Source organism: Erythrolamprus reginae, chromosome 2, assembly GCF_031021105.1.
Source record: "Erythrolamprus reginae isolate rEryReg1 chromosome 2, rEryReg1.hap1, whole genome shotgun sequence".
Taxonomy (NCBI): Eukaryota; Metazoa; Chordata; class Lepidosauria; order Squamata; family Dipsadidae; genus Erythrolamprus; species Erythrolamprus reginae.
Window position 1 is genome coordinate 48,252,135 of NC_091951.1, and position 27,543 is coordinate 48,279,677.

Consider the following 27,543-nt stretch of genomic DNA (forward strand, 5'->3'; position numbering starts at 1 on the left):
AAAAACAGAGAAGGGCACCTGGGAGGAGTAAACTTCACGTAGCTATAATCTATAAATAATCTTCAATTTTATTATATATATATATTTTTTTAAAAGAATCTTAGTTTATATTTGTGCAAAATTCAGAAGACCCTACATCTGGAGTTGTTCTTTGACTTTCTCCCTAGAATTCTTTGCTGTTTCCCTCACAAATCCGATTTTTGCAGATTTGGTCACTTGCTTTTTTGAGACATACACATAGATAATAATAATAATAATAATAATAATAATAATTTATTAGATTTGTATGCCGCCCCTCTCTGAAGACTCGTATGTATGCTTTTTGTGTCACTCTCATTTACTTATTTATTTTTACACATTCAGAAGACTGCACCTTCTGCTACTTTTTCTGCAGCTTTTAAGGATACTTTCCATAAAGTATCTTATTTCTGCTTCACATTCTGGACACCAGAACTAGATCCTGAAAGACTGGTGGACAATCCCACTATTTGGACAATATCTCAGAATCTATTTGTCACAGTATACTTGTCTTGTCTATATAACTTAATGGATGTTGATTTGTGACAAGAATCTTAAACATCATTTAAATCCCAATAACGAAGAAACACACATATTTTTACTGGTTATTGTTGATGGGATACAGCACCTAAAATGCCAGCCTAGGTTGATGGGCTCTAAATCTTAGCTAGTACTTTCCTTATTGATCGTAACTTCTCTTTTTACCATCTTTTTTTAGTTTCCCAACTTGCTCCCTCCTCAAGCATTAATTTAGCCAAACTGAAGGTTTCAATACCAGCAGTGGAACTGCTCTGCTGTATAAACATCTGGATCCCAAATGTTTAGCAATCTCTCTTCAGACAACACCTCCCTTTTCACACGTGCGCCTGTCCTGCTGAATCTCAAAGGATTAGCCAAGGGTTAGTGATGGGAAAGGGCACTGTATTATTTCAATACTTCAAAGGAAGTTGAGTTCTCTATTACTTTCCCTGTCTTTTTCTCATCTGAGGACCCCTGTGAACAAAAAAGCCACTTTGTTTGGATGTTGTTCCTTTCCCAGATGTGAAGATGCCCCATCTTTTTAAATTGGAGCAAGCATTAATGTACAGTAAGTAGCCCCCGAGACAAAACTTTGAATGTCCATTGTTTACCAAAATGTCAGCATGTAGGTATTCAAAGCAGAAGGTCTTAATCTATTTTGGTCTTAGCTGATGCATTACTCTGGCCCAGGTAGCGTAGATGTTCTCCTCAGATTTTCTTTGACTTTAATAAATTCTGGTGCATTCTCTTCTTGTTTCTCATCTTCCCTTTCCGTCTGATTAAAAAAAGGCAGAAGAAATAAATAGGTGATTTTTTAAAAAGTAATTTTCTTTATAATCACTGCAACGCCTATTAGTTATAGAAATGGGAGGCTAGACAAAACTTTTAAGGGAAGTTAATATGCTATGTGATGTGTCACTCGGTGATGCTGGAGGCAACTGGCCTTAAGTGTCACCATCTGCATCCAGCCACTGAACAGACATTTATTTTTTGTTAATCACAGTTTAGAACCTAAAGGGCTATTCAATTCTCAGCCCTATATCAGGCAACTGATTGCTTATCAACTCATCAGCTTTAATTTTCTGTCCAAATCAGTAATAAACAATCCTCAGAAACCTGTGTGCATATTTAAAACTTCCTCTTAAAAAAATCAATTCTTTCCTAGTGTTCTTTCTTCTTCCAGAGATGTATTAAATTAATTCAATTTGAGTGTGCCGCATTGGACTTTTCCTCTTTTCTCAGAATTTCATCTACAGCTGTTAGTCAAAGATAAAATTTATCACCTCTCTCTCTCTCCTATCTACCCCCCCCCCACATCTACATCTAGACTGATAGCTAGCTAGCTATTGTATATGGTGCGTGCCTGAGATCAATTGATCTATCTATGTTTCTATGTATCTATGTATCTGTCTATGTATCTATCTATCTATGTATCTATCTATGTTTCTATGTATGTATATATGTATGTATGTATGTATGTATCCATCCATCCATCCATCCATCCATCCATTCATCTATCCTATCATCTATCTATTCTATCTATCATCTATACATCTATCTTTCATCTCTCTCTCTTTCTGTCTCTTTCATCATCATTTCTCCATCTCTCTCTCCCCTCCCCCTCTCTTTGTATCCTGCCTTTATTATTTTTATAAGTAATTAATGTTCATTAAAAATCCAGCACACTTTCCTCTTCTTATATTCTCCACAATAACAACATGTGAAGTATTGGGCTGAGAAAGAATGACTGGCTTGAAGTTATCCAGCTGGCATTCATGGCTAAGATGGAACTAGAACTTACAATCTTCTGGTGATTGACCCAAAGTCACCCGGTCAGCTTTGATGGTTAAGACAAGTTCCCCACTTTCTAGCCTGGTGTCTTAATCACCAAATTACCTGGGCAGATGTCAGCTTTTAACTGACTTAAATGAAAACATGTTATTAAATATTCTGCAACCCAGCAAGACAGACACAGATTTCAGAGGATAATCAGAACTGCAGAAAAAACAATTACTGCCAACCTGCCTTCCACTGAGGACCTGTATTACTGCACACCAGGACAACTATTGCCGCACGAATCCCAGCGACCGATTAGGTCCCACAGAGTTGGCCTTCTCTGGGTCCCGTCGTCTGGCCGGTCCCAGGGGAATAGCCTTCTCTGTGGCGGCCCCGACTCTCTGGAACCAGCTCCCTCCGGAGATTAGAACTGCCCCCACCCTCCTTGCCTTTCGTAAACTCCTTAAAACCTACCTCTGCCGTCAGGCATGGGGGAATTGAGGCACCCCCCCCCCCGGGCCAATACAATTTATGTATGGTATGTTTGTGTGTATGTCTGTTTTAATAATGGTTTTTTTTAAAGTTTTTAAAATTTATTAGATTTGTTATGAATTGTTTCATTGTATGCTGTGAGCCGCCCCAAGTCTACGGAGAGGGGCGGCATACAAATCTAATAAACAAACAAACAAACAAACAAATAATAAATAAACTAGGCACAAGAATAGTTTTTTCTGAACGCCATCACTCTGCTAAACAAATAATTCCCTCAACACTGTCAAACTATTCACTAAGGCTGCATTACTATTAGTCTTATTGTGAGGAAATAGGAAATCACCCATCTCCTCCCATTATGACTGTATGATTGTAACTTTTTGCTTGTATCCTTATGATTTATAGTAATAGAAACATAGAAACATAGAAGATTGATGGCAGAAAAAGACCTCATGGTCCATCTAGTCTGCCCTTATACTATTTCCTGTATTTTATCTTAGGATGGATATATGTTTATCCCAGGCATGTTTAAATTCAGTTACTGTGGATTTACCAACCACGGCTGCTGGAAGTTTGTTCCAAGGATCTACTACTCTTTCAGTAAAATAATATTTTCTCATGTTGCTAATATTGATTGCTTCCTGATTGCTTAGTTGTATCCTCAATCATTAAGTGTTTTACCTCATGATGCTTGACAAATGTATCTTTTCTTGCATCCAAGACAAATTCCTTGTATTCAATTCAATTCTTTTTAAAATTATTGTAAACAATGAACATAAGGACACAGGGGAGAAAACCTTGTTAGGGAGGCATCGGCACCTGACAGAGTTATGGTTTGTTTGTTTTGTGACATGTTAACAGTCTTTGTGGGTTATACAACCCTCAGAACGGTCACTTTTGCTGATTAAAAGAAACTGAAATTTGAAGCCTGGCCGGTTTAATGCCAAAGAGAACATCAGACTAAGAATTTAGTATGTGGAAACTCACAGGAGCTTAATTTCATGCTTTTTGGCAATTGAAAGGGGAACTTTATTCTGACATATTATCTTTCTGGTTTCGTAGTTTCCAAATCCTGAACAGTCTTTTACTTTCTGGCCTGGTTTGAAGCTTTGCCTTCTAATGTAATGAAGTGTAGACTCAGGTAAGTCCCTTATGCCCAACGCTTCTCTGCGTATCAAATGGAAGTGACTGAAATTGTAAGTCATGGACTGTTGCACTGCCTGTTTTAAATAGATCATATTTTTCATCACTTCCTTTTAACAATTTTCCACTGGAGATCAGATAAATTTTATACGGTTCTCTCTCTCCTTTCAAACTTGAATGCAGGTTCCAATATCAACATATTAATGAGAATCCTCCCTCAAAATTGTCAAGTTTGCAGTTTGAGTATAAAGATGGTTAAACCTACAAAAACAATTGTGGAGAAATAAATACTGAACTGTTTATAATTTTAAGAATGCTACATTTACACTGTATACTTCTGGGCCCCTACAAGACTGGGAATTGGGAGGGGTGTTAATATTTTACAGTGGTTCTACTCCTATTTTAGTGTAGAGTGTTAGTCATTTTTTTAAATAATAATAATAATAATAATAATAATAATAATAATTATTATTATTATTATTATTATATTACTATTATTATTATTACTGCTATTTATTAGATTTGTATGCCGCCCCTCTCCAGAGACTCGGAGTGGATCACAACAACAAAACAGTACAAATCCAATGGTTAAAACAATTTAAAACCCTTAATATATTCTGGTCCGATGGGAGGCAGGAGTACTATGCCCAAAACTTTAGCAATATCAGTCTAGGATGTTACAAGTTTGGTGCTCACTGGCCTGTTATTTTAACATCTATTTGAAATTATCAGAGGAGGTCATTCAGTGGTTTGTAAAGAAATATCATCAATATAGTAATGATACTGTGTTGATACCAATACTATGGATACTCCCAAGTTCCCAGGCCTTCTATAGATAGTGTGGCAAGCCGTTAATTTACCACCAACTTCTGCACTGGCTTGACAACTGTTATATACTGCATTCCAACTGTAAAATACTAATTCTACCCACTGTGGCACAGTGGTTAGAATGTAGTATTGCAAGCAAACTCTACCCACAGTCTAGAGTTCGATCCTGATGGGCTGTAGGTTGACTCACAGCCTTCCGTCTTTCTGATGTTGGTAAAATGAGAACCCAGATTGTTGGGAGCAATATGTTAACATTGTAAACCAACTAGAGAGTGCAATAAAGCATTAGGGGGTAGTATATGTCTAAGTGCTATTGCTATATCATGAGGCATGGTGGCACAGTGGTTAGAGTGCCAGCTGCTGCCTGCCAGCTGCCTGCAATTTGGCAGTTCAAGTCTCACCAGGCTCAAGGTTGACTCAGGCTTCCATCATTCCGAGATGGGTAAAACGAAGACCCAAATTGTTGGTGGCAATATGCTGACTCTGTAAACCTCTTAGAGAGGGCTGTAAAGCAGTGTTTCCAAACCTTGGCAACCTGAAGATATCTGGACTTCAACTCCCAGAATTCCCCAGCCAGCGAATGCCTGAGAGTTCAAGTTCAAATATCTTCAAGTTGCCAAGGTTGGGAAACACTGCTGTAAAGCACTACGATGTGGTATATAAGTCTATTGCTATTATCATCAAACTTTGGCTAAGCCAAAGTCCTATAGGCTATGAAGATTCAGATGATGCAAAACAAACTCACATTCAATCTTTCCAAGATGGAGCAACATATCATCAATGGACACCAGGGAAAATAGAAACATAAGAATCATGGACTGATAGGAACTTTGGAGGTCTTCTACAATATTTTAGTCTTTTTTGCTTATAGAAAAGTTTGTGACTGTTTGCTTGAAAACCACATCCCTTGCTCTCTACAGTTGAGGTAGTTCTCGACTTAGGACCACAATTGAACCCAAAATTTCTGTTGCTAAGCGATATAGTGGTTAAGTGAGTTTTGCCCCACTTTACAACCTTTCTTGCCACCGTTATTAAGTGAATCACTGCAGTGGTTAAGTTAGTTACATGGTTAAATCTGGCTTCCTCACTCACTTTGCTTGTCAGAAGGTCGCAAATGACCCTGGGACAATGCAGCTGTCGTAAATATCAACCAGTTGCCAAGCATCCAGATTTTGATCACATGACCATGGGGTTGTTGGTTGTTGCAACAGTTGTAAATGTGAAAAATGATCATCAGTCGCCCTTTTTCCAGTGCTGTTGAAATGGCCATTAAATAAATTGGTTGTAAGTCCAGAACTACCAGTATTAGAAAAATCTCTGTGTCTTTTAAAGGAGTTTAACCTAGTAGAATGCACAATTTTTTCTACCTCCTCGAGCTTCTGTTGCCTTTTCAAGAGCTCCTGTTCAAATGGAGATTTTAATTTCTTTGCCTCTTCTTCTTCTTTCCTCTGTTTCAACAGCTGGTTTCGTCTGCGATGCTCTAGGACTCTTTGCAGTTCTGGTTTACTCTCAACACCTCTAAAAGATAAGGTAGACATTGAAAGACTGAGATTGAACTTGAATGCCAAAAAGATAAATGAATCCTATGTGTGCGTTTCCCCCATAAAATACATTCAACTTTCTAGATAGGTTTCTGCCCCTAGCCCACTCCAGTCCTGCTGTGCTGCCTTATTATACTACAGATATATTCCCTAGAGAAATAAGCAATGGGAATGTATTCCAAGAGCACATACTTCACACCACAGCTGCTCAGTTCAAATAAACAGATGTTGGAAGTGGGTGTTCATTTTAGTGACAACCACAAAGGAGTTATTTCATGCTGCATCAAGTGAAGGCATGGGAACAAATGGGCAGTCAAAATGTAGTAAACATTGACATATACCTTTCAAACTGGGTGCCACTCAACAGCCTACTGAAGATCTTTCAGAATGCTAATGATGTTATGACATTGCTAACTGAAAACTTTCCAGATGGTTGCTAATGTAACCATGCAAGAAAAAAAAAATCTGAAGCTGCCAAAATAGAATTATGGTGGGAATACAGAATATAAGAAGCGGGGAAAGCTCAATACTATGTCTACATCCTTTTTCTTGGGGTCATGCTCTGTGTCACCCATTGGCAGGTCAGTTTTTGATGATACTCCAGGCAAAAAAGTGAAAAAGGAAGCGAACAAAAAGATATAAACAACTGAATATAAAGAGGACCCAAGAAATGAAAAAAGGTGTAACAATTAGCCTTAGAATTGACAATGAGGATATTAAAGTGGTGGATAGCTTATTCATTTAAGATCAACAATCAACCTTATTTTAAAGGTTTTCTCTCTGGTAATGTTATACTGTACTTCTAATTAGGGCATAGAAAATCTTTGCCAGACTTATCCTTGAGTACTGCTCACCTGCCTATAACCCACACTGTATTTCAGACAATACATCAGAGAGAGTCCAGAGGTATTTTACAAGAAGAATACTCAACTCCTCTGCTAGCAATAAAATTCCTTATTCCAATAGACTTAAAATTTTAGGCCTGGATGACCTTGAACTATGCCATCTACATTCTGACCTAAGCTTAGTACACAAAATCATCTACTTAATGTCCTATCTGTTAACAACTACTTTAATTTCAACCACAATAATACTAGGGCTATCAATAGATACAAACTAAATGTAATCCACTCTAATCTTGATTGCAGAAAATATGACTTCTACAATAAAGTAGTAAATGTCTGGAACACTTTACCTGATCCTGTTGTAAGTTTCTCTAACCTCCATACCTTTTTACTTTAAATTGTCTACTTTGGACCTTACACATTTCTTAAGAGCCCTCTAAGGGGTATTTATTTATTTATTAGATTTGTATGCCGCCCCTCTCCATAGACTCGGGGCGGCTCACAGCAACAATAAAATAATGTACAACAAATCTAATAATTTAAAAACCACTAAAAACCCCATTATTAAAAGCAATTATACACACAAACATACCATGCATAAACTGTATAGGCTCGGGGGAGATGTCTCAATTCCCCCATGCCTGACGGCAGAGGTGGGTTTTAAGGAGTTTACGAAAGGCAACGAGGGTGGGGGCAGTTCTAATCTCCTGGGGGAGCTGGTTCGAGAGGATTGGGGCCGCCACAGAGAAGTCTCTTCCCCTGGGTCCCGCCAAACAACATTGTTTAGTCGATGGGACCCAGAGAAGGCCAACTCTGTGGACCTAACCGGTCGCTGGGATTTGTGTGGCAGAAGGCGGTCCTGGAGATACTCTGGTCCGATGCCATAGGTCATAACCAACACTTATAGGTCATAACCAACACTTTGAATTGTGACCGGAAACTGATCGGCAACCAATGCAGGCTGCGGAGTGTTGGTGTAACATGGGCATACCTAGGGAAGCCCATGATTGCTCTCGCAACTGCATTCTGCACGATCTGAAGTTTAATTAAATTTATTTAGGAACTAGCCTTTGAAGAGTTGAATTTTTGACTTCTCCATCTTACTCTGTATTAGGAATACTTTCAGATTTTTCCTTGGGTGTTGACCTAATTTTAATCTGGTCTGTGGTTTAGGCAATTATGCTTGACCCTTGTACTGTTTTATGATCCTGTTACATTAGAACAGTGTTTCTCAATATTGGCAAGTTTAAGATACTGTATATGGACATCAACTCCCAGAATTCCCTGGCCAGATGGCTTGAGAATTATGGGAGTTGAAGTCCGCATATATTAAAGTTACCAAAGTTGAGAAACACTGTGTTAGACTATGGATCCCAGCAAACTACTTTGAAGCAGTATTGCACAGGTCAAAAACATATGTAATATTTCCATAGACACAATCTGTGCTTACCAAATTGTTAAGTCTTCGGAGAGGGGCAGCATACAAATCTAATAAATAATAATAATTATTATTACATCATCCTCTGAAGTGTTATTAATCTTGGTTAATGTTTGTGTCTGTTGCTTTGTATGAGCTATAATCTTAATTGTATTGTTTGTTTCTACCGTTTAATTTCATATAAAATATAACACCTAAACATTTCTCATAAACTAATTGGCAACACTGAGGTGCCAAGAGGAGAAATGGCTTATTTTGAAATAAAATTGCTAAACGACTGAGCACTTCTTCATGTGAAAGAATGAAAATTTGGCAGGGAAGAGCTTCCTTGTTTCCATTTTAGACAAATGCATAACCTGCTGAATGTTTACATATAAATACAACCTGCAAAAGTGCAGGAGAAGCCCAGACATAGAAGAAAGTACTCAGGTTTCAAAAATATACTGTTTCTTACTGGTAGAATTAATTAAAAGAAACAAGACCAAAAAAAAATATTTCCTCTATTTTCCTCCTTTTCCAGCAGGGGGAGTAATTTAACCAACAATCATGGAATTCAGCACTAGAAATTCTGGTATGGTTTCCACAGAGAAGACCTCAACTTTCACTACTGTATTGTGCAATGAATTCATGGGCTTTCCCATTGCTGGCTTTAGTCAATGGGTCAGATGAAAAAGTTGGTCTTCTTAACTGGTTTCCATATTCTGAGGAGTCAGTCTTGCAAACTGAACAACTATGACAAACTACACTATATCTTTTTGGGTTGTGTCCCATGTGAGATATTTCACTATCAACTACTGGGTTAACACTATGTTTTCAAGCTCAGAGCTTGATGATTTGATGCAGAGGTGGGTTCCTGCCAGTTTGGCCTGCCAGTGGCGGGAATTTCCCCCAGCTCACCGAACTGGCAGCGATGGCTGGCTGGATACACCCCTAAAACGGCTATCTTGGCGTCGCCATAGGCCCGTTATTGTGTTTTCCGTTTCTGAGCATGCTCAGAAACTATTTTTTGCTTCCGCGTATGCACAGAAGCTGTGTGTGCCGAAGTGGCGCAGGAGGAAGTGAACCAGCAGCGAGGTAGGTCAGATCCCCCTCTTGGATTTGATGGATAACAAAGGGAGGATTCTATGTATAATTCCACTGCCAACACTTTTTTTGACCTCTTTTAGATCAATCTAGGCATGTGCAGGACTGTTAACTGAAATCCCATCCTTAATCTTCCCAGTGACGAAGTTCCTTCAATGTATAGGGAACTATAACGAGTCTACGGAGAGGGGTGGCATACAAATCTAATAAATAAATAAGTAAGTGAGTGAGTGAGTGAGTGAATGAATGAATGAATGAATGAATGAACGAACAAATAAATAAATAAATAAATAAATAAATAAATAAATAAATAAAACCAGCTGATTTTTTTTTAAAACATCAAGCTATTATTCTCAAAGGGCAATTTCTTGTGGGTTATAACCAGCAGGGTGGCTGGTGGAGCCAACTAGGACAGTGATGGCGAACCTATGGCACGGATGCCACAGGTAGCATGTGGAGGCCTCTCTGCCGACACACCAGCCGTCACCCAGCTGAGCTTCACCTCGCATGCCCATGCTCGCCTCCCATCGGCCAGCTGACTTTCAGGCCTCTTCAGAGCTGTTGTTTAATCAAAATCCAGTTAAAACACTAAACAAGCCATTGAGAATGTAACTGTATCCAACAATGAATGGTTTTTATTTTAAAGGTTTTAATTGTTTTGCATTGTTTTTTAATTGTTGTATGCCGCCCAGAGTCTGGAAGGAGTTGGGTGGCTTAGAAATCTAACAAACAAACAAACAAACAAACAAACAAACAAACAAACAAACAGGAAATGTCTCACAAGAGCAGATAGAGGTAAATCCTAGAGAGGCAGGAAATGCATCACTGAACAGTGGAGATGAATGCTAGAGAGGAATAAAACTGCACACAAGGCCAACATAACACCTGTAACAGTGTAGGCATGCATGGGGGGAGTATAATAACTGAGGCCTTTTACCAGAACATGTGAGTTTAATCAGAACATGCCAACAGGGCAGGTACAGGCTTAAGAAAATACACAAGAGAACACAGACTTATATACAGGACGCCTTCTGAGGCAACTACCAATCACATACAAAGGAGGGTTCCCGCTTTAACAGTAACTATGCTTATGCGGCCAATCAGGACCCTGGAGAGGGATACGCGAGCTCGAATCTGACAGCCGGCTTATTGCTATGCAGACACAGCACTCCTGCCCCTTCGGCTGACACAGACATAATCTTTTAAATACCCAGGTCTGCGACAGATTCTCTCGGAGCGCCGGGGCTCTGTGGGATGTTCTGACCTCTCGATCTCGGCCGGATGGATTGGATTGGGAGCCTGGCCCACTTCTTCTTCCCTGTGAAATGCTGAGGGGAAGTTTCCTGTAGCTCCTGCAGCTGTGGGTGGGTCCTGAAGACACACCCCCTGGAACTCATTGGCTTCCCGATCTTCCTGCCGATCCTCCCTATTAAGTCTAATCTGATCCAGGTGTCTTTTCCAAATTCGTCCGTCTCTTAGTTCTACTTCGAACGAACGAGGCCCCAGTTCCCTGCAAACTATACCTTTCTCCCAATTCTTATGTCCTGAAAAGGCACGGGCAAATACCGCGTCTCCTACAGACACCTCACGTCTGGCGGCTTCTGGCCATTGTACTGTTCCCGCATACCCTGGGTGCAACCTGTCAAGTATGATTCGCAATTTGCGACCCATTAAAAGCTCTGCTGGCGTCTTCCCCGTGGTTACACATGGGGTGGTATGTTGAGCCATGAGCACATCAGCCAATCTAGCCTTCCAAGAGTTCTGGGGCAGCCGCTTGAGGGACTCTTTAACTGACCTAACTGCCCGTTCCGCCTGGCCATTACTGGCCGGATGCCAAGGCGAGGTCAAGGCATGTCTAATGCCAGCTGTGGCCAAAAAAGATTCAAAGAGGACTGATGTGAACTGCGGGCCGTTATCCGAGACCAGTAGATCCGGGAACCCATGCGTGGCAAATAGGGTCATTAAGGATTCTATGATGGCCTGCGACTGAGTGGACTGCATCTGGGCCACCTCTACCCACTTGGAGTATGCATCCACGGTGATTAAAAATGTTTGCCCCATGAAAGGACCGGCCAAATCAATGTGCAAGCGTGTCCAGGGGCTAGCTGGTGGTTCCCATGTTAAAGGCTCCGCTCGTGGGGGTAAAGACCTGCTCTCCTGGCAAACAGCACAGTTAGCCACACATTGCTCCACTTCCTTATCTAATGCTGGCCACCACACGTAATCCCTGGCCAGACCCTTCATTCTAACTATTCCAGGGTGCCCCTTGTGCAGCAGGGACAACACCTGGTTCCTCAGCTTGCCTGGTATAACCACTCTGCCCCCCCTTAATAGAACTCCTTTCTCTATGGAGAACTCCGTGCGACAGCGGAAAAACGGAATGAACTGGTCAGCTGGGGTAGAGAGTGGCCACCCCCTCAAAACCCATTGCCTTACCTGGGCCAGAATGCGGTCTTTCCCTGTCTCTCTAGATACCTCGGGGGCAGCCAGTACCACTGGCCCGTCTGTCAAAGCAAAAACGGAGCTGGCCGGTGCAGGGTCTGTTACTTCTTCATGTACTGGGCACCTGCTGAGTGCGTCTGCATGTGCAATGTGACGACCCGGTTTGTACGTTAACGTGTAAGTGTAATTGGCCATAAAGACAATCCAGCGTGTCATACGTGGAGACAAGACAGCTGGGCTCTGGCGGTTACCTGAGAGTAACCCTAGCAAGGGCTGGTGGTCCGTCACTAACTCGAACCTTCTGCCATACAAATACTCGTGGAAACGGCGAACTCCCGCCACTAGGGCCAATGCCTCCTTATCTATTTGGCCATAGTTTCTTTCTGCTGCGGCCAAAGTCCGGGAAAAAAACGCCAAAGGGGCTTCCGAGCCGTTTGGCAATCTGTGGCTGAGGACAGCACCCACTCCGTACCTGGAAGCGTCACAGGTGAGAACTAATGGCAGACTAGGGGAATACTGAGCCAGGACACTGTTTGAGGTGAGTATCCCTTTGACCCCTCTGAAAGAAGCTTCCTCCCGCTCCCCCCAGTGCCAAACTGACCGCTTGTCCAGAAGCCTATGCAACGGCTCTGCCACCGAAGCCTTGTGCGGGATAAACACCGCATAAAAATTCAAGAGACCCAGGAAAGCCTGCAGCTCCTCCTTCGACTGGGGTCTGGGGGCATCCCAAATGGCCCTAGTCTTTTCAGGGGTGGGATGGATTCCCTTTCCATCCACCCTGAATCCCAGGAAATCAACCTCTGGAACCCCAAAGACACACTTTTTTGATTTGAGCTTCAGTCCCGCTTCTTGGAATTTGAGCAATACCTGCTTAACCCTGCGAAGAAGTTCGTCCTCGGAACTCCCCGAGACCAGCACGTCGTCAAAGTAGGGCACCGTGCCTTCCAGCCCATACAGCAACCGTTCCATCAACCCCTGGAACAACCCCGGTGCAATAGAGACCCCAAATTGCAGCCTGTGGCACCTGAACACCCCCCTATGCGTTATGATCGCCTGGGCTTCTGCTGTCAAGGGGTCTACGGGGAGCTGTTGGTAAGCCTGGGATAAATCAAGCTTGGCAAAGATCTTACCATTACCCAGAGTGTGAAGTAACTGCTGCACCACTGGAAGCGGGTATGAGTGGTGAGCCAGGGCCTTATTAACAGTGCACTTATAATCCCCGCACAGTCTCAATCCCCCATCCCCTTTGAAAGCGATGACCAGTGGGGTCTCCCAGACAGCCTGGTCAACCGGCTCCAACACCCCTTGTGCAATCAGACGGTCCAATTCGGCATCAACTTTTGGCCGGAGGGGAATGGGCACCCTGCGGGGCTTCAGCCTTACAGCTGGCACTTTGGGATCAAGGCTAAAAGTAATCGGGGTTCCCGTGTAGCAACCCAGCTTGTCATCGAAGACGGAGGGGAATTCCTTAGTAAGCCCTTGAAATACTGATTCCCCCCTCACAGCGTTCACCCCCGCAACAGAAAAGCCCAAAGCCTTAAACCAGTCTAAACCCAGGAGGCTGGAGAATGGCCCGTCCACCACCATCAGAGGCAACCTGCCCATGAAAGATTTGAACATGACAGGGAATCTCCCTTCCCCCAACACCGGAATGGGCGCCCCTTGGTAGTCCCGTAGAGTCACAGTACATGGCTGCAACCGACTCCTGCTCAATCCGGGCATGCATTTCTTGATGGTGGCCCAGGAAACCAATGAATGCGCGGAGCCCGTGTCCACTTGCATGGAGCAATTCACGCCTCCCAAACGAACTGTCACGGAGATCTTGTCAGAAGAGCCTGAGGTTTTCCTCACGAACGTAGAAGCTGGGCGCGGGCAGCTATAGATGGCATTGCAGTCATCCCTCTTAGTGGAAGAAAATCTCCTCTGCCAACGGGGATTGGAACCTTGGAACTCCCTCTGCTCTCTAGGGGCGGCTGGAGGGGACCTCCGGGAACGGCAGACTCTTGCAATGTGGCCCCTGGCCCCGCAACGCCGGCAAGCCGCTTCTCTAAACGAGCAATTTGACCTATAGTGGTTTCCCCCGCAACCCCTGCAAGGGGACAGAGGGGCCCGGGGGCGGCTGGCAGGAGGCTCACGACCCCTGGAAGCACCCAGCCGGCATACCTCCTCTTCCTCAACTTCGCTGCCGCCCTCCTTTTCTGTAGCGGCTTTCGGGTTCTCTGGCACCGCTGGCACTTTAGCTGTTGCGTTAACCGAGCTGTCCATGGCTGCCAGGGATAGCGTGGAAAGCTCAAAAGCACGAGCTTCAGCTAAAGCTGTCTGAAAGGTCAAATCCCGGGTGGCCAGCAAACGGCGTTTAAGGCGGCCATCCCGGACTCCGAACACTAGCCTGTCCAGCAAGTAATCATTTAAATCTGTAAACTCGCAATATAATGCAGCCCGGCGGAGAGCGGCCACAAACTCATTAATGGATTCACCCTCTGCCTGGTTTCTCTGATAAAAAACGTAGCGCCGGGCACACCGTGACGGGGCAGGGGCATAGTGATCTTGGAGAGTTGAAAGGAAAGTCTCCCAAGGCACATCATGGATAGAGACGGGAGCGAATAAAGCTCTGGCAGTCTCGAACATCTCGGGGCCGCAGAAACCGAGAAAATAAGATCTTTTGCGGTCCCCAGAAATCTCGGTATACCCATTTGAAATTAGAAAACAGTCGAAGCGGGCAACGTAGGAATCCCAGGTCTCCCCTTGTGGGTTGAAAGGGGGAAAAGTAAGCTGTACAGACATTGTCACTTACTGCAGACACAGATGCTGGATGGAAATGCAGGGCTGAAATCTCGTCGCCAGTATAATAACTGAGGCCTTTTACCAGAACATGTGAGTTTAATCAGAACATGCCAACAGGGCAGGTACAGGCTTAAGAAAATACACAAGAGAACACAGACTTATATACAGGACGCCTTCTGAGGCAACTACCAATCACATACAAAGGAGGGTTCCCGCTTTAACAGTAACTATGCTTATGCGGCCAATCAGGACCCTGGAGAGGGATACGCGAGCTCGAATCTGACAGCCGGCTTATTGCTATGCAGACACAGCAGGGAGCACTGCGGTGTGTGCGGCTTCCCCCTCATGCCCCTCCCTTTTTTCTCAGAAGACCCTCAAGGAGACCTGCTAGGCCCAAAACAGGGGACGGGGTGGTAGTGCACACATGTGCATGGGGGCGGGGCACGGATTGTGGTTTGAGCACACACCCACATACTGTCTTGTGTGTGCACGCCCCTTGGGCACGCAAGGACAAAAAGGTTCGCCATCATTGAATTAGGACAAGAACTTTCTTATGGAGCACCTGCTTTATGGAGTTCCTTTCTTGCAAAGTGCAGTCTAATCCCTTCCTGTCTGAATTCAAGAGGAGACTGAAGGCTCAATATCACTCTCAAGCCTTAGGATTTTTGTCTTTCAGCACAGATGTTTCACACTTCACACTGTAGCATGTTTTTGAGTATTGAGCTAATTTAAGGATTTTGAACTGCAAAGCTTACAATGTTGTCGAGTTTTACGGATGCTCTTTTTGATTCATTGTGTATACCACCTTGGTTGATTAAAAGTGGATGGCTGATAAATATGGCAAAATAAACAAACAAATGAACAGCTGTGTGGTTAATTATTACAGTAAAGTTAAATAAGCAGTAAACAAACAGAAGGGTTCAGACATTGTAAGCCAGAGTCATTTTCTTTGTAAGATGGGCAGTCATATTTTTATTTATTTATTTGTATTTATTTATATGTATGTATATGTGTATGTTTGTATGTATGTATCCTTGTTTGTTTATTTAGCCAAGCTTCATTCCTGTAAGCAAACCCCATACAATTCTGTGGGTGTTATTTATTTTTTTATTTATTTTGTCAAGCATGTATTTAATAACAGATATAGGTATGAACATGGTTATTAATACATGAAATGGGTACAAATAAAGGGAGACATTAGGGCAGAGACAGTAGGCACTTTGGTGCGCTTATGCGCACCCCTTACACACCTTTTAGGAATGGGGTGAGGTCAACAGTAGACAGTCTAAGGTTAAAGTTAAACTTTCCCCATCATTCTCCCCTAACTCTGCCTTTCATCATTCTGAATAATCCAAATTCCTTCAGCCTGTATTGATAGTGGACGATGTGCTCCATATATTATTATTTCCCAATCTTATATCTAGATTTTGTATATTGCGTCTCAAAATAATGTAAGCTGCCTTCTTGAAGAAGAAGTAAATATTAAACTAGTAGTTGCTGTTAAAATTACAACTGTTATTAAGAAGATATAGATCAGCAGGCCTCCTTTTGATGTCAGAATGTACTTTGAAATTTTATTTTTTAATCAAATTCCCATCATATCAGGCCTTCTTTATTAGGTCTGGATGACTCACTCCATCTCCTACATGTCTAATTTTTGCAAAGTCGTGTTTCATAAAACAAATAATGCTAGAGGAGATGGCTGAGAAGCCAACAGGATATTGGCCCTATCTACTCTCTCTTTTCATCTAGATAGCTCTTGACAAATCCATAATTTGCCTTTCATCTACAGACATACAATATCTACCTTTCTATGGGGCTTTGGGAAATCTCAGCTCATCTTTGATATTCTTTGATGTCACAGGGAACCAAAGGAAGACAAAACATTATCTGAATTACACAAGACAGGGTTTCTCCCCCCCCTGGACCAATAGTATTAAGAACCTATGTATGATTTTTAATTAAAAAAAAATCTTCAAAGTTTTATGTCGAGCTAAACAATATCATCACAGATATATAGTTCACACAAATGTTGGCCTATGTATCTTATATTGTAACAAATGCTGCCTTTCCATGATTAGCTGAAGTAAGCTTTTCTCAATCCAATTTTTGAGGTTTACAAAAGGGCCTGGAAGCTAACTCATATGATGAACAGTTGAGGGATCTAACTTTGTCTAGCCCCGTGATGGCGAAGCTATGACAAGTGTGCCACAGGTGGCATGCAGAGGGCATGTGAGACGTTGCCCTATGGTCAGTGATGGGTTACCAAAATTTTTACTATCACACTGTGGGCGTGGCTTATGCATTTTCCCCCCAACATCTTTCAGTGCAAATTGGGTGCTCTGGGGTGGAGCTGCAAATTTTGCTACCGGAACTGCGTTCCTGACTGTTCCTGTAGGAGCCCATCATTGCCTATAGTATACTGGTCAACTGTTTTTTCGCCTTTTGGGGGGCTGGGGAGGCCATTTTTGCCCTCCCCAGGCTTCAGGAAAGCCTCTGGAGCCTGTGGATGGCAAAAAATGGGCTCAACAGGCCTACTGGAAGTTCGTTTCTGAACTTCCAGTAGGCCTGTGGGACCTGTTCTCCCCTCTCCCCAGGCTTCAGGAAAGCCTCCTGAAGCCTGGAGAAGGTGAAAAACAGCCCAATGGGCCTACCAGGCCTGCGTGCATGTGGTGGGTGGGGCAGTCGGGCAGGGGATTGTGTGTGCATGCATGGGGGGAGGGCATTACATTATGGGCACACGCACCATTTTGGCACCCAAGCAAAAAAGGTTCACCATCATTGGTCTAGCCTATCAAAGAGAAGGATGGAGGGGAGACACATGATAGTTGTGTTCCAGTACTCAGGGGCTCCACAAAAAAGAGGATATTTATTTATTTTCCAAAGCACCAGAGGGCAGTACAAGAAGTAATGGATGGAAGTTTGTCAAAGGGAGATTCAACCTAGAAGTAAGGAGAAATTTTCTCACAGTGAAAGCAATCAAACAAAGGAATAGCTTGCTTACCCCTGTGATTATGGGTTCTCCATCACTCAAGGTTTTGAAAAATAGACTGGACAACCATTTGATTGGGATGCTATAGACTCCTGTCTTGAACAGGGGGTTGGACTATAAGATTTCTCAGGTCCCTTCCAGTCTTATGATTCATGTATTCAAACTTTACACATCATACTAATTAGGCTAAAATGTAGCTGGCAAGTTTGTGGATCAAAGTGACACTCCCATTGGGTCCACTTACCTTTGCAATAGGATTGCATTGTGATATCACCAGCTGCTCACTACCAGTTTGGGCAATCTGGTCCGAACCGGGAGGAACTCACCCCTGACCCCCAAACCCCAGCATATGTGAGCTCAACATTTCTGCAGTTTATTAATGATCCAAGAGCTCTATCTTTTATGCTTAATTAAGGACAAAAATAATAATACTCATGCATCACAGTGACCATGGTCCTACTTTGCTGAGAGGAGATAAGTGGTGGGTTGCTCCTGGTTCAGCCCGGTTCTAAGCACTGGTTGCATGGTGGTGGGAGGCTCCGTCCACCTAACCAGGATGCTTCTGCACATGCACATGAACCAGTAGTAAAGGGTTTCAGAACCCACTACTGGAGCAACTTACTACAAAGAGGATAAATGCACAAATAAATTTACATGCAATTTTGTCATGATCTTTTTTGTGCCAAAGTTTCTGCATTGTAAAGGGAAACTATTTTTATGCCTGAGCAATGGCTTGTTTTCTAAGCAGTCATTTTCATGTCTTAAGGTTGCGGCTGAATAATGGTAAATAATGGTTTGAAACCCATGTACGTATCTCATTCACAATATGCTTGTTCTGAAATGCTGTGTATGAGGGCTGGTCATCAGTTTCCTTTTATAGAAGGCAAATTCATTAGACCGAATGACATAGCATCTATTCAAGGTATAAAGGCAGGGCCCTGAGAATCAAAATATAAAAATACTTCTTTGAGCCTAAAAGAATAGAAAGAGAACTCCTTAATCACTTTTCCTACAAATATCCTGCAAAACAGGTATTCAAAAACAACATAGAACACAGCTGCCCCGTGTTTTGCAAACCTGTTCTTCTTGCAAGATATTCTCATCTATTGAATACGTGTCATCAGGTTAGCATTAATTTTTAGAAACCATGCGTAGACAGATTTTCTGCAGGACAATTTATCAGCAATGTGGCCTTTCAAAAGTACATTCATCACTGCTTTAATTGTCTTCTTTGAAATGTAATAATCTGAACCTGGATATTTGAGATTCAAGTGAGAATTCTGTGTCGACTTGTTCTATGATGCATTGGGTTGATTTCTTTTGGCTTCCCTGCTGTAAAAAGTAAAGGTAAAGGTTCCCCTTTGTTTCAACTCTAGGGGGCAGTGCTCATCTCCGTTACGAAGCTGAAGAGCCAGCGCTGTCCGAAAACGTCTCTGTGGTCATGTGGTCAGCATGACTAAATGCCAAAGCTGCACGGAACGCTGTTACCTTCCCACCAAAGGTATTCCCTATTTTTCTACTTGCATTTTTTACATGCTTTCGAGCTGCTAGATTGGCAGAAGCTGGGGCAAGTGATGGGAGCTCTGTTACACGGCACTAGGGGATTCCAACTGCCGACCTTTTGGATCAACAAGCTAAGTGTCTTAGCCACTGAGCCACCATGTCCTTATTAATTCCTACACACACACACACATCTATAGTATATGCCAGTGATGGCGAACCTATGGCAAGGGTGCCACACATGGCACGCAGAGCCATATCTGCTGGCACGCAAGCTGTTGCCCTAGCTCAACTCCAACGTGCATGTGTTCTACTGTGGCTTGACTTCCTGGCTCCAATCCTTCCCCACAGGGAGGTGGAACCAACTAGGTGGTTCCGCCCCAGACGCCTGATGGACCCAGAGGGCTTTCAAAGGGCACTTGGGGTTATTCCAGATGCACGAAATCGCACCATCGCAAAAACATGGAAGTCCTCGAAACCCAACCTCCAGACTTCTTTGTTTTTGCGATGGTGCAATTTCACGAAGGCTTCCCTCGCTAGGAAACCCCAGCGGAGCGCCTGTTTTTGCGATCCTGGTATTCCCCTCCTGGGATTTCCCTACAGCATTGCAAAAACACGGAAGTCCAGAGGTGGGGTTTCCCATGGAGGGGAGCTTCAGCGAAATTGCGCTTTGGCTTGAAAAAGGGGTAAATTTTGGGCTTGCATGCATTAATCATTTTTCCATTGATTCCTATGAGAAACATTGTTTTGTCTTACGAACTTTTCACCTTACGAATCTCCTCCCGGAACCAATTAAGTTCGTAAAACAAGGCATCACTGTATTGGATTTGTACTGTTTTTTCTTGTGAGCCGCTCCAAGTCCTCGTAGAGGGGTGGCATACAAAAATAATAATAATAATAATAATAATAATAATAATAATAATAACAACAACAACAACAACAATAATAATGTGTGTGCTGGCCAGCTGATTTTTGGCTCACACAGAGGCTCTGAGAGGGCGTTTTTGGCTTCCAGAGAGCCTTCGGGGGGATGGGGAAGGGCATTTTTACCCTCCCCTGGCTCCAGGGAAGTCTTTGGAAACTGGGGAGGGCGAAACATGAGCACACTGGGCCCATCAGAAGTTGGAAAACAGGCCGTTTCTGGCCTCCAGGGGGCGGGGAAGCTGGTTTTGCCCTCCCCAGGCATTGAGTGTGGGCACTCACGCATGCACAATAACACACGCCCACACATTTTTGGCACCCAAGGAAAAAACAGGTTCGCCTTCACTGGTATATGCTACATTCAGGGGTTATCTCCAATACCAAAGTATTGATCAAAGTGTTAATATTCTATCCCACTTCTTCAACATTCTTTTTCTAGAATGTGACAGACAAAACCACAGATGTCACAGCACACATAATACAATACCCACTCCATCCCTCCTGAGGAAGCCTATGGCTCCAGCCCTCTGCTCACCTTCTGTGATTCATAAGTAGTTCCCGGTGAAGTTCTTGGTGGCTTTTTGAGGCTCTTACAGGATTCAGCAGCTTTTTAGGTTTGATAAGATCTGGATTTCCATCAAGATAATCAGGATGAGTCATGATATTCCCAATATCAGGCCGCTCTGATTGTATGTCTGAATACATAGATGCTGGGGGAGGAAGAGACATCACAATAACTGAAAGAAATTTTCAGAAACCAGGCATAAATCAAACTCAAACCCCCTTAGATTTTAGATTCCTATCTCTGAAGAAAGTCACCAATTTACATTGGAAATCTTGCAAGGCATTTGAATTTAGAATAATTTAGGCCCAGAAAATAAGCAAGTAAAATATTTTATTTATTTTTTTAATTTGTCCAATGCACAATAATACACAATGAAGGCTGTAGAGGTTATACTCGAGTAAAATATATTAGAGAACAAATAGAAGTGAAAATTTAGGAAGAGAATATATCAATTAGAGAATAAAAGGATATTATGAGAGTAGTATAAGAATAGAAGAATAGTAGATACGATATATGAGATATAGGAGAGACAATAGGACATGGGACGGGAGGCTATGTCTTCTGCAGGGCTCCGGTGCTTAAAAATCTATCTTTTAATCTATTTATTTATTTAATTTATTTATTTTGTCCAATACACAATGAGGGTTTTAGTGGGTATACAGTACATACATCAATATATATATATACATACATAGTATGAAGGTTATAGAGGAGATACTCATAGTAAAATATATCTATGAAAGAATAGAAAAGAAGGTATAGTAATAGAACATGTCAATGAAAGAATAGAAGAAGAGATATAGGAATAGAAGAAAGGTATAGGAGATATAGGAGAGCAATAGGACAGGGGATTCAAATATCATTTGAACTCCTGTGATTTTGATTAGTACAAATGATAGATGTGCAGTGACATTATATTAGTACTAGAATTTTGGAGAAGCAATCAATATCAGCTTCTTTCACTTTCTAATTTTCGTTAATATTTTAATTATCAAACTAAATCTATCTCTTCCGTGCCTAAACTCTCTCATGTACATAGTCATAAATGAGTGATAATAATTCTACACTGAATAAAAATTCTTTGGTTTGCAACTGGTTCCAAAAATACAAATTTGGAATTGCTTTCCTTCAGATGTATGCTAAACAAATTTCTGCCCTTCCCTATATGTGGCTCAGAGCCACATCTACCTGTAAATTGACTTCTTCAGCTTAGAAGCAGATCCTGACTAGCTTGGGATCACTATACACAAATATTTCTACGCTCCTCAAAAAGCCACAATAGCCTCCTACAACCTGAGGTCCTCTTTATATGTTGGAATGACAACACCTAGAATCCTCAACCAGAGTGACCAATGATTGGTATATGCTCATCTGTTTATGTTTTCATCTGACGTGTGAGATTTATGTGCTAAGATTTAAACCCCGTCTTTCCTCTGAGACATAAATTGAACAAACAAGAGGCAGAAGGAGTGCCAGTTTGAAAAAAAAACACGTTTTGGCCTGATGCATGTTGAAAAAATGCATTCCTCTTTCAAGAGTTCATCTGGAATGCCCCGCAAATACTTCCTCTTCCTCTTCACTGCATGGCTTCCTCTTTCATCAGTCTCCCATACCTGTAGCCATGTGGGGTGGGCCAAACTCTGCGAGATAGCAACTCAGCCAATCTATGGCTGAAAGTGGACATGAACCCGAGTCTTCCTGGCCTTAATCTAAAACAGTGGTTCTCAAAATTTCTAATTCCGCGACCCCTTAATACAGTTCCTCATGCTGTGGTAACCCCCAACCATAAGTCTAGCGCCAATTCTCCCAACAGAGCTTTAAGCTGATTGGCAGGAAGGTCAGAGGGACACCCCCACTGTAAACTCCTGATTGGTCGATTGTAAAAATATGTTCCAAGGTGCCAGAATAGAAGCTTTAGTTCCCAACACCGTGGGAAATTTGTCATTCCCGACCTCCATGTTAAGAACCACTGATCTAAATTGTCTATAGAAACATAGAAGTCTGACGGCAGAAAAAGACCTCATGGTCCATCTAGTCTGCCCTTATATTATTTTCTGTATTTTATCTTAGGATGGATATATGTTTATCCCAGGCATGTTTAAATTCAGTTACTGTGGATTTATCTACCACGTCTGCTGGAAGTTTGTTCCAAGGATCTACTACTCTTTCAGTAAAATAATATTTTCTCATGTTGCTTTTGATCTTTCCCCCAACTAACTTCAGATTGTGTCCCCTTGTTCTTGTGTTCACTTTCCTATTAAAAACACTTCCCTCCTGGACCTTATTTAACCCTTTAATAAATTTAAATGTTTCGATCATGTTCCCCCCTTTTCCTTCTGTCCTCCAGACTTTACAGATTGAGTTCATGAAGTCTTTCCTGATACGTTTTATGCTTAAGACCTTCCACCATTCTTGTAGCCCGTATTTGGACCCGTTCAATTTTGTCAATATCTTTTTGTAGGTGAGGTCTCCAGAACTGAACACAGTATTCCAAATGTGGTCTCACCAGCATTCTATACAGCGGGATCATAATCTCCCTCTTCCTGCTTGTTATACCTCTAGCTATGCAGCCAAGCATCCTACTTGCTTTCCCTACCGCCTGACTGCACTGTTCACCCTATCTCCTGAAGGAATGATGCTGGAGAAATGTACTTCAGATGGCCACAGAGATCTGGTTGACATGGCCCTGCGATGACTGGGAGGCATTCAATAAAGGTGTCACATCCTGTTGGTAATGTGAAAAGAGGGAAGAGAGAGGGGGGGGGGAGAGAGGGAGGGAGATAGAAGGGCATATTGAAGGAAAGTTTATTTTGAAAACCTATGCAGAGCTAAAGCAGCATTTGATTCTCTTCCATGATGCTCTTCTACCTTTCCCTTTCCGATTCCTGGACTTATTCTACTTTTTATCAAATATCTCCAGAGTCCAATAGGAAGCTGAAAGGGAGACCAGTACATTAAGTAGTGAAATCCTACGTAGCTTCTGCTCTGGCAATCTCACACTACTTACCAGAGCTTACAAAACTTTTGCCAGACCCATCCTCGAATACAGCTCATCTATTTGGAACCCATATCGCATCTCAGACATCAACACCCTTGAAAATGTCCAAAGATACTTCACCAGAAGAGCTCTTCACTCCTCCACTCGAAACAGAATACCCTACGAGACTAGACTTTCAATCCTGGGCCTAGAAAGCCTAGAACTAAGACGCCTTAAACAAGATCTAAGTATTGCCCACAAGATCATATGCTGCAACGTTCTGCCTGTTGGCGACTACTTCAGCTTCAACCACAACAACACAAGAGCACGCAACAGATTTAAACTTAATATTAACCGCTCCAAACTTGACTGTAAAAAATATGACTTCAGTAACCGAGTTGTCGAAGCGTGGAACTCATTACCGGACACCATAGTGTCATCCCCAAACCCCCAACACTTTACCCTTAGATTATCTACGGTTGACCTATCCAGATTCCTAAGAGGTCAGTAAGGGGCTAGTACAAGTGCCCTAGAGTGCCTTCTGTCCCCTGTCCTATTGCTCTCCTATATCTCCTATACCTTTCTTCTATTCCTATATCTCTTCTTCTATTCTTTCATTGATATGTTCTATTACTATATCTTCTTTTCTATTCTTTCTTAGATATATTTTACAATGAGTATCTCCTCTATAACCTTCATCATGTATTTTACTATGTATATGTATGTGTGTGTGTGTGTGTGTATGTATGTATGTATGTATGTGTGTGTGTGTGTGTGTGTGTGTGTGTGTATATATATATATATATATATATATATATATATATATATATATATATATATATATATATCTCCATCCACTAAAACCCTCATTGTGTATTGGACAAAACAAATAAATAAATAATAATAAAAAACAGAAAACATTCATAGTTAATTTTTTTCCGTTTGTAAAAGGGGAAAGTGACTGAATCCATACCACCACAACAGTTCCCTCCTGCTTTGGTATAATGACAGGTCTCTGATGGCTATGGAAAAAAGACCCAAGCAAAGCCAACTGCCATGGATTACATCACTATAATTGGGGTGAAAAGTTCAGGACTACAATTAAGCACCACAGGAGGAATAAGGGGTCTTGTGACTCCTTTCACCAAGTATGAGTGAGCGTTATTACCATTTTGGTCCAAGGAAATTGCTAACTGTGTGGAAAGGCACAAGGGAGGTTGGCTGCTAATCTCACTCCTTTTCTTTTGCAAGGAAGGTTTTCTAGTTATGCTTTGAAATGATGCAGACAATTTCTGTAATTTGGAAAACTCAACATGGTTTGGGAGTCCACAAAATATATGGGTGGGTAGCTAAGTCTAATATAGCTCCTGGAGAGTGATACAAAATTTCGTAACAAACTCCTTGCACTGCCAATAGCATTGGACTCCCAAGTTTTAGGATGATTAAAATCAGAATTTTGTCTTATAAAAATAAGCCCATTAATAAAACACAGGAAACAGGGAGGCTGTCCTGTGTGTTACCATTTCAAGATTTGGAAATGTTTGCCTAAGGAACGTGTTTTATTTGCTTCTTCGGGCAGACAATTATTTTCAAGATGTTGCAATACCCGACATTTTAAAGAACAAGAGTTTGGGACACATAAATAGAAGAAATTTGCAAGGGTAATATGGAGAAGACAAATTTCATTATACGAATATGAGTATGTAATACCCAGGCTCATGTCAATATAAATATGAAGAGAAGCAAAACTGAATGCCATTTATGATGTACTATATATCAAATATATGATCATTGGAATATATGGCATAACAAGCCACCGATCGTAGCAAAAGTAGATGGTAAAATGCTGCCTATTTCAATCTGGTGCCTTCCAGAGACAGATTGTACATGGTATTCACTTTCCAACAATGGAAAATGCTATTCAGCCATCCATGTCTTCTTGATGAAAAAAAAAGGCGAGATTCCTTTCTTGGGTCAGACATACAGTGTTCCCTCGATTTTCACGGGTTCAAACTTTGCGGAAAGTCTATACCACGGTTTTTCAAAAATATTAATTAAAAAATACTTTGTGGGGTTTTTCCCTATACCACGGTTTTTCCCGCCCGATGACGTCATGTCATCGCCAAACATCATTCTGCCTTTAATAAATATTTTTTTAAATAAACTTTAATAAATAAACATGGTGAGTAATAATCTGAATGGTTGCTAAGGGAATGGAAAATTGCAGTTTAGGGGTTTAAAGTGTTAAGGGAAGGCTTGTGACAATGTTCATAGCCAAAAATAGTGTATTTACTTCCGCATCTCTACTTCGCGGAAATTCGACTTTCACGGGCGGTCTCGGAACACATGCCCCACGAAAAGCGAGGGAACACTGTATAACAAAACTGAAGCAGAGGGCCACATGCCCAAGAGGGAGGCTCTTGCACCTTTAAGTAACACAATTCTCATTATTCTCACTTCTGAGTAATTGTGGTTATTACACAAGAAGAAGGATTCATGAGTCTCCCTCAAATATGTGGACAGTAAGTGAGGTGGTATGATTAGGGAAGGTCTGTAGCTCAGTGATAGGCAAACTCCACTCTTTGCCGATGAAATATTTTATTTCAGTTCCCTAGTATTTATTTATACTGTATTTATTTATTAAATTGATATGCTGCCCATCTTGCCTAAGAGGCAACTCTAGGTCAGAGTTAGGCAAAGTTGGCTCTTCCACCACATGTGGACTTCAACTCCCAGAATTCCTGAGCTAACATGATTGGCTTAGGAATTCTGGGAGTTGAAGTCCACAAGTCATAGAAGAGCCAACTTTGCCTACCCCTGCTCTAGTGGTTTACAACAAAGTATCTCATCTTTGAAGTACAGTATTTCTGTCCGAACTCTTAGAGCAGTGGTCCCCAACCTTTCCAGGTTGAAAGCCTGCCATGGGGTGGGGAGGGATGTTTTACAAGGGGTAGGCACGCATGTGCGTGCAGTTTCATTTGAGTGAACGGCAGGTGCCCGTGCCCGCCGCTTGTGCGAATGGGACTGCAAAGGCATGCCTCTGCCACTTGTGAGTGGGGTTGCATGCACAAGCTCCCAGCACTTGTGTGAATGGAGCTGTTGGCATGTCTCGGTTTAGCTAAGCTATGAGACCTTCGACATACACCGAGCAGAAAATTTTAACAGAGCGTGGATGTGTGATAAACCAAGACACAGACTTAGTTAAATAAGTATTTTTTACATATAAACAAAATATAAACAATCCAGAATAAGCACGAAGCAAATACAGGATAATAAGCACTGAGCAATTACAAGATTAGAAGCACAAAGCAAAATACAATATGCGGTAGATAATAAGCACAAAGCTTATACAAGAAGATACGCATGAAGCGTAAACACAACTCCCCCTCTCTCAGGCAAAGTGAAAAGGAAATGACTGAGCAGAATAATGAGCTTTTATAGCTTCAACGAGGAAGTGATGAAACAGCCTTGAATATTAACTCTTCAAGTACAAGTTAACTCTTTAAGTGCACATTAACTCTTTAAGTACAGGTTTGGTACAAGTGTACAATGTGCAGTTTACAATGGCAATCCCTAACAACCATGTACCCTGTACTAACAGGAGCTATGTGTGCATGCACACTCACCTGTTGCTTGGAGGCCCTGGTTACGAATGGGCCATAGCCCGGGGGTTGGGAAC

The 27,543-nt window shown here is 42.1% G+C and overlaps 1 protein-coding gene across 3 annotated transcripts in view; it reads right to left on the reverse strand.

Annotated features, from left to right (window-relative positions):
• Positions 1-319: 319 nt before the first annotated feature.
• FAM107A (family with sequence similarity 107 member A) overlaps positions 320-27,543 on the reverse strand; it is a 59,149-nt gene continuing 31,925 nt past the window's right edge. Inside the window, exons 1-4 of one of the 3 annotated variants that reach the window (XM_070738141.1) lie at positions 24,838-24,874; positions 20,858-21,032; positions 6,144-6,294; positions 326-1,312 (exon numbers count right to left, since the gene is read on the reverse strand). In XM_070738141.1, the coding sequence (XP_070594242.1) occupies positions 1,214-1,312; positions 6,144-6,294; positions 20,858-21,027 (420 nt within the window). In that variant the 5' untranslated portion in view covers positions 21,028-21,032; positions 24,838-24,874 and the 3' untranslated portion in view covers positions 326-1,213. Of the gene's footprint in view, positions 1,313-6,143; positions 6,295-20,857; positions 21,033-24,837; positions 24,875-27,543 lie in introns of those variants that run through there. The other 2 variants (XM_070738139.1, XM_070738140.1) reach the window with 2 other exon arrangements.